The sequence below is a fragment of the Seriola lalandi genome, unplaced genomic scaffold (assembly GCF_002814215.2).
Source record: "Seriola lalandi dorsalis isolate HSWRI2012SDOR001 ecotype SW California unplaced genomic scaffold, Sedor1 jcf7180002054981, whole genome shotgun sequence".
Lineage (NCBI taxonomy): Eukaryota > Metazoa > Chordata > Actinopteri > Carangiformes > Carangidae > Seriola > Seriola lalandi.
In genome coordinates, this window is record NW_019525661.1 from 995,560 (window position 1) to 1,008,540 (window position 12,981).

At 41.5% G+C, this 12,981-nt stretch overlaps 1 protein-coding gene across 2 annotated transcripts in view; it reads left to right on the forward strand.

The window, feature by feature from the left end:
* The first annotated feature begins 7,273 nt into the window (after window positions 1-7,273).
* palmda (palmdelphin a) overlaps window positions 7,274-12,981 on the forward strand; it is a 12,676-nt gene continuing 6,968 nt past the window's right edge. Inside the window, exons 1-8 of one of the 2 annotated variants that reach the window (XM_023398223.2) lie at window positions 7,274-7,807; window positions 8,345-8,425; window positions 8,585-8,712; window positions 8,803-8,917; window positions 9,071-9,095; window positions 9,176-9,268; window positions 10,253-10,413; window positions 11,860-12,849. In XM_023398223.2, the coding sequence (XP_023253991.1) occupies window positions 7,763-7,807; window positions 8,345-8,425; window positions 8,585-8,712; window positions 8,803-8,917; window positions 9,071-9,095; window positions 9,176-9,268; window positions 10,253-10,413; window positions 11,860-12,849 (1,638 nt within the window). In that variant the 5' untranslated portion in view covers window positions 7,274-7,762. Of the gene's footprint in view, window positions 7,808-8,344; window positions 8,426-8,584; window positions 8,713-8,802; window positions 8,918-9,070; window positions 9,096-9,175; window positions 9,269-10,252; window positions 10,414-11,859; window positions 12,974-12,981 lie in introns of those variants that run through there. The other variant, XM_087171810.1, reaches the window with a different exon arrangement.

The following is a 12,981-nucleotide window of genomic DNA, read 5'->3' on the forward strand; positions in this document are numbered from 1 at the left end:
GCACACACACACACACACACACACACACACATACAACTAGATAACCTGGATGAAATGGACATCACCTGTTCGACGTCAAACCTGGACCTTTATTTTTCCTAAAACAGCCAAATGTGGAGGTTGTTCCCACTTTTGTTTTAAGCTGCTTTTTGTCATGTTTGAGAATACACCAATCATTAACAAGTGAATTAACAAGTGAATTTTGAGTTATTAGCATAATTACTCCAAGCATTCAAATTACATTCTACATTCAATGGTTTTGAATTTGAAAATTGAACCACTGTTGCATTGGTTAACTTTTACGATAGCACTGTATGTTACACTGTGAATGATGGTAGATGTGCAACCTGTGTTTAGAGGCAACAAATAGACGCTGACCTTCACTAAAACTGTGTATCATGAGTTCATTCACCCCAACCACCCACCCACCCTCTCTTTGTCCTTAGTACATTACCTGATTTTCTTGTTCATGTAAATTACTGTTATTACCATATTATATTATTACATATCATCTATTACTGTTATAAAGTATAGTGTTGTTCTTCACTTAATCTCACAGGTCAGCAAAGATATTTGACCTTTTTATTTTTTATACACTGTGTTTTGTCCTTTGCCACTCATCCTAAAACTCCAATCATAATAATAAATATAATCAATACATGATAATAAATGATGTGTAAATGATGTCAGACACCTGTCTCTTATACACATCTACACCAATCATTAACAAGTGAATTAACAAGTGAATTTTGAGTTATTAGCATAATTACTCCAAGCATTCAAGTTACATTCTACATTCAATGGTTTTGAATTTGAAAATTGAACCACTGTTGCATTGGTTAACTTTTACGATAGCGCTGTATGTTACACTGTGAATGATGGTAGATGTGCAACCTGTGTTTAGAGGCAACAAATAGACGCTGACCTTCACTAAAACTGTGTATCATGAGTTCATATTTTACATCAGAGAATATATGAATCCACAGGTTACATGGTCTTTAAAGGGAAAACTGTGTGAAATAATGAAATGCATTTATGCTGCCTGTATCTGGAGTTAATGCTCATAATAGTCATAGTTTCCCCTGCTGCTGGTTACACATCTGTATCTGTTCTCTATGTCTTTGACCCACCACCCCCCACCCTCAACAAACAAACAAAAACACCTTCACTTCTTACAGTCTCTTTGTCCTTAGTACATTACCTGATTTTCTTGTTCATGTAAATTACTGTTATTACCATATTATATTATTACATATCATCTATTACTGTTATAAAGTATAATGTTGTTCTTCACTTAATCTCACAGGTCAGCAAAGATATTTGACCTTTTTATTTTTTATACACTGTGTTTTGTCCTTTGCCACTCATCCTAAAACTCCAATCATAATAATAAATATAATCAATACATGATAATAAATGATGTGTAAATGATGTCAGACACAGACTCATCAGGTAGTTTGATGTTTCCTTCTTGATCTGCTGTGTACATGAAAACATATTTGTCTCTTTTGAATTAGTGCTAGTGCTTGTGTACAGATGTAAATATGACTTTCTTTATACATGAGTATGATAAACAGATACAGTCGTTTTTTTGTGACGTGTGGTCTTCTTCCCTGACTTCTCTGTTGATGACGTCTGAGTTTCTGTGGATCAGAAAAAAAGGGGGGAGAAAGAATGAAAATAAAAATGGTGCTTTAAACAACCCTGCAAATTAAATGTGATTTTTAAAGATATTTTCTTTAAAATATCTTTACATCAAATGTAAAATTGTAAATGTATTTTATGTTATTATGTAGAAAAAAAAAAAACTCTGAGAATCACAATAATGATAAAAAAATTTAAATACTTCTACAGAAGCCCTGAAAGGCAAGTGAAGTTTTCCAGAGTTAGTTTTTCTCACCTGTGAAATCAGGTGAGAAAAACTGTGAAACAAGAAAAACAGTTTCACCAAAGAAAAACCCTGAAAAAAAAAAATCACCTATTTTTACGATTAGAAAAAACAAACTTGGAAAACAACAAAAACAAATGTATGTAAGAGGCAGAGCAGTCAGTGATGACGTAACTGATGGTTTTAATAAAAATGCAGACTAATGGACTTTCTAGTGGCGACACTGGTCTCTTTGCTATTGGCTGACAGGCGGACATCAAATTGTCAATCAGCTGTAACACGACACACAGAGAGCCCCGCCCATCTACACCTGCCTCTGGGTGGTCTCGAGCTTCCCGCGGGACAGTGCGGAGGCGCAAACAGCGTCCAGCAGCAGAGTGAGGTAAGTGAACTGAACACTGTTCTGTGCATGTTTTGTTTTTATTATTTTAACGTAAAGTGTGACGTGTTCTCCGGTTATCTACACCTGTAGTAACACCTGCACCTCCAACTGTTAACTTGTAGTTTTCCAACCTTGCAGCCTCATTATAGCTCCAGATAAATCAGCTGCAGAAGAAGAGTTGTGGAGGATTGGTGTTGAGCATCTTATTCCCACACTGGGTTTATGTGGACAGATGTGGTGTATTTAAAATAATAACAATGTTGTGAGCTGACACACTCCGTTTGGTGAAGTGCATTTAGCCTTGAGGAGAGAAGGAGCAGCACAGGAAGACAAACAGAAAGAGATAAGTCCTTAATTCTGTTTAAGCTTCAGTTTCTCCGAGCTGCTGCCTGTCCCTGTGTCAGAGGGTCAGAGCGCCCAGCCTCCTGGACGCTAACAGCTCTGACTTTAATGTTCCACTCACCTCTGTTCACTCAGGTTAAGTCTTATTTCAAGACTTTTGTAGATGCACACACACACACTCAGTGTTTATCCTCAGGAATGAAATGAAGTGACCTCATCACAGTGTATTACTCATATTCTTCCATAGAGGATTGAGGACTGATACTTGTAGGATTAGAGCAGTGAGCAGGAGTGTGAGTGTGTGTGTGTGTGTGTGTGCATGAATCTACACACCTTTTGTCAGATAAGTGCAAAACTTGCAGATTTTAATCTCTCAATTTGACATGTTTCCATGGTCTTTGGTGAACTAGTGTCCTGCATCATTGTCCATTCAGGAAGACAGACATCATCTTTCAGGACTTTACAGGCTCCACGTGCATCATTGCTGTTGCGTGTCGGTGAACATGCTGCTCATAACAGTGGAACACATTCACTGCATTGCAATCCATATGAAATTGAGATTAATCAGTATAGAAAATAAAATGATGAGGTAATGAGCGCATGGTTGTCGCACTGATCAGCCACATGGTTGTTCTAACTGTTTATAGCTGGCAAACAGATGGTTTACACAGATTAGCTGCCTCATGAGCAGATTAGCTCAGTTTACCCACTGCTTTACTGACTGGTTGCCTGACTGACTGACTGGTTGCCTGACTGACTGACTGACTGACTGACTGACTGACTGACTGACTGACTGACTGACAGGCAAAGGTGTTTTCACTTGAGTTAGCACATGATAGCTAAAGAACAGCCTGTGTGAGTGGAGGTGGGTCAGTTCAGCCCCGGCCTCCGGCTGACAGGCAGGTAGGGCAGAATAACACGTCGCCTCTGTGTGGACTGAAAGGCTGGTTTAGGTGACTGCTCTCTCCTGGCTGACCGCAGGCAGTGGGTAACAGCATGCTTGTCTGGCTGTAAGTCGTATTGGCGTGCATTGGTAAAATACAAAAAAAATAATCGGTGTACATGTGTTAGAGCAGTGAACTGGGTTTTAACATGGCAAATAGTGACCTGGAAATAGAAGCAGTAAATGTGTGTTTCCGTCTTAAGAATGCGCTCCACCCCCTCGACCCTGTTATACACCCCTGAACCCCCCGCTATAAACCCCCCTGACCCATATCTATAATAAACACACAGCTCCTCTGACTCCCCTCACTGACTCTGCAGGGGAATGAACCTAAAGAGTTTCAGTTATTTTTAAATGTGTTCTGCACCTGGGTGTTTTACAGTTAAATAAATAGACTCATTTATTTATTTGTGCTTTAAGGTTATTTATTTGTCAGATTTGACAGGACGACCACGCCCCCTGCTGTTCGGCCACACCTTCAGAACAGCAGCCCAGGTGTGGGACAGCACAACGTCCCGGTTCACTGTCCTTTGGGTCGGTTTTCGCCTCCCTAATCCAACGGTGGTGCTTGTTGCTCTCTGATCGAATGACCTTGGCCTAGCAACATCACGTGACTCTTCTGAGGAAGACTGCACTTGTTATGTGCTTTCATTACATTAGAGATCAAATATTAGACATTTTCCTAAATTTCAAAGTCACAAAAATGATTGAAGTGACAATAACATTGGCAGAAGGGACGTAGTCAAAGCGTATGTAGAACCTGAACATCCATCAACCCTCCCGTAGGAGCATCTCCTGAAATAGCACCACTACTGCAGCAGGCGTACCGGACCTCAGTTGTCATGGATACAATAATAAACAGGCAACAATAACAACGTAGTTAACTTTGTTGAAAAGTCATGGATGATATTCATATTCATCCATCACCACCTCCTCCTGACGTGGACTTTGTCTCTCTTTACACTACGTCACCGCACTTTTCCCTTTGCTCCCGTCATCATTATTACGACCGCTAGATGTCGCCTAGCAACAAAACCTAACTATGGGTCATAATAAGCTGCTGTACAGACGACCTGTGGGCTGGTTTCTTACAGGAGGACAGTTTCTTTAGAACAGTGGTGTACCCACTAGTATATTAAAAAAAAAGAATCTAACTTACAGACCAGCTGAGGTCTGCGAGTGCTCCAAGAGGACCCAAGTGGCCGAGGGCCATGAACGGCTGTATCTCAGGTTCAAGTCTGACTGGAGACCTTTGTTGCATGTCGTTGCCCATTCTCCCTCTACCTTCATTTTCTCTGAGATGGAGCCTCGCCTCCATTACAGCAAATAAACTACTTTCATTACATGTATCATTAGAGGAATAACTAAACATAAGACACACAGAGCAGAGAGAGCAGGAGAGAGGGAGGGAGAGAGAGAAGTCATCAGTAATGAGACTTTGTAGTAACTGCTATGACCAACTCTACATATCAAACAGAGGGAGTTATAGATAAAGACCTGCCTCTAATAAAAGTCTGTGACGTTCTGGAGTTGAAGTAAATAAAAAATAAACTATCGTGGATCCAGACGGAGGCTGTGCTCTGTGTCAGAGACTGAATAACAAAGACAGTCTGTCTCAGGCGTCTTGGTTCACCTGGTGGAGCACGTGACATTTGGACTTTTAGTCCTTGCTGCGACGGCCCTGGTTCGAATCCAGCCTGTGGCCCTCTGCTGTGTGTCATCCTCTCTCTCAGGATTTGACAATAGGTCCAGACATATATCAAGTTTTGACCTAGTCTTGTTTAAAGTGACACAATCAGTTTGTACTCCTGGCTTAACCCTGATGACATCATCAGAGGTCATCATCATCTCCTCAGACCTGACACAGCTCCTCCAGAGCAGCAGAAGACGTTAGACAACATGGTGTCTGCATGTAGAAAAAAACATTAAGTCTTGATTATGACCGAGAGAAGTCGTCTTGTTCTCTCTCACAGACAGTAATGATGTCATATCTGAGCGCAGGCTGCTCTTATTAACTATAAGTGGGATTGTTGTGACAGTGGATTGAGCTGCAAGAGGTTGTTCATCCTTCTTCTTAGAGTTTCAGACTCACAGGTCTCATCCACTCATAATGAGCCAGGTTGAGCCAAAAACCTCAATTAACTTCGTTACTTTATTGAATACCGATTAATCCCTCCATCTCGTTTATGCTGCTCGTACATGAGCATGTCCAGGTCTTGGTACTTTAATTAAGGAGTTATTGTTATATACGCATGGGACGTACTGAAAAAATGTGATGTCATAATTAATAATCATCCCTTTCATACTTTGGTTTGATGATTGACTTGAGTCAGACATTTTGAACCCTGCAGGCTGAGCTGTTGTCCTCAGCACACTTTACACTATAATTAAACTATGTGCAACATATTAGCAATGAAAACAACACTGCGATCTGACTAAGCATTCGATACCAGTTTTCATTCGATTTTCATATTATGTTGCCACGGATACAATTCAGTTGGTAGACAAAAGGTTTAATACCCAGCCTTAGTAAACAAATCAGTAATTCCATTTAAAACCTTAATGAAATATATGTTTTAAAAGGTTTTTCATTTTTGCTAAAAGTTCTAATCAAATGATAGTAAAACCACAACAGGACACTGTGGACAGCTGGACCAGCAGGGTGTCAACCCCCCCCCCCCAGCAGCCGGCCCACTGACCCACTGGATAGAAATAAAAGACTTGACCCTGCAGTGTATAAAAAGCCAGAGTGGTGTATCTGAACAGGAAGTCACAGGTACCCGATACAGCAGTGTAGTCCTCCAGGTTTATGTTAATGAGTTCATGTAAAAACACCATGTGACAACAGTGATTGACAGTTAATAATAATAATATACAGTTCAACCAGAAATACCAGCATTTAAGTATGCTGAAAGATTTAAGTTAAAACATGATACAGAACCATCAAAACACACACACACACACACACACACGCACACACACGCACGCACACACACACACACACAGAAATGTATATAGAGCAGCTGTGGTGTCCTGTCAGACAGTTGTCTCCTGGTTTCACAGATCGTGAGGACACACAGCTCAGCTTTATGGGATGCCATCTAAATTCATATTAAATAAATAGATAAATGCATGAATGAATAAATACAGCTATGAAATTGCAAATCCTGAAATAAATAAATTAGGTAATATATGTAGAAATATATAGATAAATGTAAATATAAGTATAGTTAATTAGAAAAATACCTATACAAGTGAATGAATAAATGAGTAGTAACAGATAAATAGTGTGTGATTCAGTGTGTGACCTGTTGCTAGTAGAACAGTGATGGTCGGGGGGTTGGAGTTGTTCCGGAGAGACGTCCAGCAGCACAGGAAGGAGCTGCTGTGTACACTGTGTATGTTGATGTGGTTTGTGTATCTTTAAAAATGAGCACTCAAAAATTGACAAACCAGTTTTCTTCAAATGATCATGTGATCAGGACGGAGGTTTCTATCTGCAGTAACAGGTGTAAAGTGTAATGCATACAGAAGAAGCTCAGTCTTGGACTTGGACACTGTTTATTAAGACTGGTTTGGCAATTATTCCTCACAACAAGGGGTTAGCTGAGGGTTAAAACAAGGGGCTCCGGCACAAGGTGACCATGAATGTTAAAAACACAGTCTCTTTATTCAAACCATCCATAACTGGTTACAAATATCCCTGTTTAAAATAACAGTAAACAAAATAAAAGGATAAAAAAATAAAATCATGACAACCCAACTGTTATGTTGTATATGATGCAGGTTCATCTTGTCCTGGATGATTCATGGTTAAACCTACTGGAATATTCCTCTGTTGTCTTTCAGTGCTTGTTTCACTTAATGATCATTAATGCTAGAAAATTCACTGTACAATGAAACACGACAGTGAGATACAATATAGTCCAGTGATATCAATATGATTCTCATTGATCACATAAACTGGTGTTTTCCCTGCCGTCCATTTAAATCCATTTGAATGACTTAATGTTCTGCAGGCTGTCATTAATGTCTGGTTGGTGGTTTAATTGGTTAATCTTATATTTCAGTGAAGAAAGCCTTTATTTTGAAGTGAAGCTGTGGATGTATGATTAATTCCTCTTTTCTTTTTCCTCCTCGCTCTCAGGCCCTCTCTCTCTCTCTCTCTCTCTCTCTCTCTCTGTCTGTCTGTCAGGCCTGAAGCAGCATGGAGGAGTCTGACCTGCTGAAGGAGAGGCTCCAGGCCATCACTGTAACACTTCACTCTGTGTCTCAATAGCTATCTGCTGCTTTTAATTAACCCAAACAATGAATGTTGGAGAATTAAAGCAGTGTGTTAGGGCCACATTGAGGAAAGAAAAATCTGAGATTTCAAGAAAAAAGTCATAATATTTCAAGAATCAAGTCGTAATTTTACAATAAAGTTAAATTATGAGAATGAAGTTGTGATTTTAGGTTGTGTGTTGTTGCTGAGTCTGTTCTATTGTTAGACAGACAAACAGCAGCTGCTAGAAACACCTTGTCTGATTGGTTGATGTAATATTCCTATATCCCTATTCTTTTTTCCATCTGAATTTTCCATTATGAATTATGAAGTTATTAACAACTTTTTTCTTGAAATATTATGACTTTTTTCTCGTAATTTCAGATGTCTTTTTTTTCCTCAATGTGGCTAATACTCTGTCGTAGAGAATACAGTAGAACAGAGTAGTAATCAGGGAAGTGTATTAATAATATTATCTGCATCAGTCTGTGAGCTGTAACTCTTCCATTTGTCCTGCTGTATTAGGAGAAGCACCGTATTCAGGAAGACATCAGACAGAAGAAGCTGGAACTGGACATAGAGAAACTCAAATATCAGCATCTGAAGGTTCAACACACACATTTATCTGTCTGAATAAATATATGAATGTCAGCAGTGTATTATCTCTCTGCAGTAATCACTCTGTCCATCTGTCTGTCCACACGTTATCATCAGTAGTCTGCTCATGCTCCACAGTACTGAAGCCTGTGTCTATCTGTCTAACAGAAAAAAGCTCTGAGGGAGCGGTGGCTCCTACAGGACTCTGCTTCCCACAATGCAACAGACTCACCACGGCATCAGAGCCTTCTGTCTGACCAGCAGCAGACCAGAGCACTGCAGCTGAATATCTGCAGGTACAAAACACAAACACACACACACACATTTACCAGTCTGACCTACTGGACCTGCTGCTTACCTGCTGGTCTCCTCCCCCGACCAATCAGGATCGAGATGGAGGTGGAGGCTCTGGAGCAAGAGGAGTCTATGATTTCCACCAATGAGAGCTTCATACTCAGCAGACTGAAGGCTGTGGAGAGAAGTCCAGAGGAAATCATTAAGGTACACACACGCACACGCGCGCACGCACACACACACACACACACACACACACACACACACACACACACACAAACACACACACTGTACTGTACTGTACTGTACTGTACTGTACTTCTATTATGTTGCTCTGACACTCATCTGCATTTTTTCCAGGAGGCCCAGGAAAACTTTGTTCCTGGTGAGTCATCACATTTTTTTCTGGATGTAACAGAGTCCAAAGCTGAATCCATGTTAACAGGTTTGTTTTCTGTCCCACAGAACCAGTTCAGGTCGCCACAGAGATCCCAGATGTCCCAGAATCCCTTTCTCCGCTAGCCAGTAATCACACTGAGATCAACACACCAAAAAAGAGTAGGATCATTTTTACACGTTTTTGTGAAGTCAATCAAAGCACAGTGTATAAGTTGTGTGTGTTTAGGTTCCAGTGACGACCCAGTTTATCTCAGGTCCAGTTCAGACCTGGTAGTGAGAGAGAGAGAGAGAGAGAGAGAGAGAGAGAGAGGGCAGGGCATGGAGGGGTTGAATGAATTACAGCTATGAAATCAGGTTTTATCCATTTATATAATATATATATATATGTGTGTGTGTGTATATATATTAATAGTAAAATATTTTGGGTTCATTATAACTGTGTTGGATTAATCAGACTGAGACAGAGGACGTCAGTAGAGTAGATGGTCCTTCAATGTGGCCGAGGACACATTCATGTTCACGCTGTCAAAAGAATGTGGACACATGTGGTCCACACCACCTCTGAATGTGGTCTGAGTGATCCGATCTCAAATGCGGCCTCAATGCGTCTCGGGTGTGTTCACACCTGTCCACTTGTGATCAGATCAAATGTGAGCTAACCATGCTAGCATCTAATGGAAACTGCACATTCTCTGGCAAAAATGTGAGTGTGTAGAAGATACTGAGCTGATAGATGATTGTTGTTGGTTTGGACCTGAACCATATGATCCATTGGAGTCCACTGTGACAGCTGAATTCAATTCCTGTAGAGATACAAACTGATCAGATCCACTGTTCAGTCAAACATGGTGTGAATTTTAAAAGGATCAGTTTGCAGGTTGGTTGTGCAGTTTGGGACATAACAGAGAAATGAGTAGACATAGTGCTAAAGGACTAATGAAGGATGGGATACTTTTGGTGGAGGTAGATTTGTTAAACCCACTTTTGAGAACCATTACCAGAAGAGTAGCAGCTGAACCTGCGGAGGTCAGAGGTTATCATGGTGGTTACCATGGAAGCAGCCCGGGCTGATCTAATCATACATACAGATATGGTATTTGACCGCTGTGAACTGACACGACCTTCCTTCCCTCTGTGACTCAGCTGTGTTTGCCATGGAGATCAATGTGACCAAGAACCTGCAGACGGGGGAGAGCACCGTCCTCTCTACTGCGACTGTTCCCCCTGAGGAGCTACAGCCGCACGACGGGCTCAAGGTTTACGAGGACAGCAGGAAGTGTGTCTACGCTCTGAAGCCACAACAGGTATTATGATCACTAATAATAATGATGATCTTTATTTGTGTCGAACTTAAAACAATGTTATACGTAAGAAAACAAAAAACTACAATCACCACCTCCTGGTTGTTTCCTCCACCAACCGGGAACCAACCACCCAAGTTACAGGAAACATGGTCACAGTCTCTCCCTCCTGAGCTACAGTGTTAAATAATGACCAGAAGTGATTTTGCAGGACATGATGACGTCACAGTGAAGTTGACCTTTTGGATATAAAAGTTATCACTTCATTTTATCCTTACAGACTTTTGAGATAAATTGTGTCATGATTAGTGAATGAGTTTGTGAGTTATGGCCAAAAACGTGTTTTGGGAGGTCACACTGTCAGAAGTAATAACATTCCCTCGTTCCTGATATATTGCATTCACAAGAATATGAGATCACACCGACCTTGACCTTTGACCTCTTACCACCAAAATATAATCAATTCATCTTGAGTCCAAGTGAATGTTTGTGCAAAATCCAAACAAATTTTCTCTAGGTGGTCTTGAGATTCCACATTCAAGATGCCAAAACTGTGTTTCGTGACATCACTGTGACCTTTGACCTTTGCCCACCAAAATGTAATCAGTTCATCCTTGAGTCTTAGTGAATGTTTGTCAGAAAATGATGTTTGGAAACAATACGAAGTAGATAAAAACAGACTGAACTTCTTATTGTTTGGCTCAAAGTTCCTCCAGGCATACTCTGTAAAATCCTCTACTATGATTCATATTTAGTTTAACATGGTTTTTCACACATTAAACTTGCCCCACCCACCACCTGCTTGCTCCAGGTGGACAGGTGATAGAGCAGACAGTATCAAGGTGGTTAGAGGAGTAAATCATCATCATCATCAGAGAGACTCAGACACATGTGTGAGCCTCAGTCAGACCCAGACTCAGAGGAGGAGTCTGAGACCAGAATCAGAGACTACCAGACGGATCAGAGCAGTTAGCGTAGTTAGCATCTTTTATTTGTTTATGTTGTTTGGTAGCTTGTAACAGGCAGTGGCTGACACAGTGTCAGTGGTTGTGCTAATGCTAACTCTCTCTCTCTATACTGACAAGGTTTTAGGTTTAGTTAGCCCCACCCCCCGTCCCCACAAGTTGACAGGATTGGTTCCTGATGTTTGTGATGTATGAAACCCTGGCTGACTGAATCTGTTTTTATGAGACTGTCATTGTTTCACTGCAGTTCAAGGTGGAAACACTCAGTCATGGTGTTGAGGATTATTTCACACATCATGTCTTGTATTTAGATCTTGGAAGGATGTGGAATTTATAGATATAGAAAGTCACTGTCATAGCAATGGAAAGAAATAGATGATGTAAAATAAGTTTAAACTGTGTGATACTATGATCTGTCTGCTTTTCACATTAACCTCTCATTGTGTTCTCCTTATAATGACCCATACATCCTTTCTTCTTTTAGGGGTCACATGACCAGACCTGTGTCTCTGAGCTGTCAGCACACGAGGTGGAACACCTCCTGAGAAGCGCCACAGAGCATCGCCAAGTAAACTACCAAAGCTACCACCAAAACTCCAGCAGAAGGGAGGGCCACTGTTTCTACAGCTACCCAGATGACAGAGACAGAGTGGAGGGCTGTGAGCTCAGAAACCAGGGACAACGTCATGGTAACCATGCCCTCAGTAACAGCACAGACTTCAGCTATAGGGAAAACTGGCAGAGAAAACCACAGGATGATTATCATTATGATCACCAAGGAAACCATTACAGTAGGCAGGAAGAGAGACACAACCAAAGCAACCTGAGGGAAGGTCATCACTTTGGAAACAACAAGGGGTTGGGATTTCACTATGGCAACCGTCCCTACAGTTCTTACCAGGTGGGAAGCTGTCACAGTGTTCAGGAACATCGGCCTGCTATGCACCACAGCAACAGCTTCACCAGAAGCAATGGTAGGGTGAATGAAGTCAGAGCCAATGGCTGTCCTCCTCCCAGATCACATGACCAGGAAGCAGTGTCAGCCTACCAACCACAGCTCTGCTACACTCCAGCCAATTATATTCCTCTTACTGATTACATCAGTGTTGATGAAGAGGATCTTTATTGTTACCAACCCACTGCTCTGTACATTGGCCCCACCCCCTCTGAGAGAGTGCCCTCCCCCATCTATGGAGACGACACCTCTTACACCATCCTTAATGCCATGGACACCACTGAGCCAATCACAGCCATCTTTATGGGCTTCCAGACGGCACAGGATGACAGTGGGCGGGTTCAGGAATTTGAGGGCTCTCTGAAGGCCGAGCTGGTCATCCTGGAGGACAGTGAAGAAAATGATGAGGAGAAGAAGAGCCACGCCCAGCCGGGGGTCAACAGCTTTTCAAAAGAAAGTGCAGCCAATGGCGGCTTGGGGCCTGTGGAGGCACTTGGAGACAGACGGACAGAGAGGCAGGTGAGACCAGGTATCAAAAGGATCCAGAAAAAACACAAACCCTGCTGTACTGTTTGCTGACGGGACTAACTCATGCATGTGTCCAGCTTCATCAGTCCGCTCACCTAACGATTAACTGCACAGACTAATCCG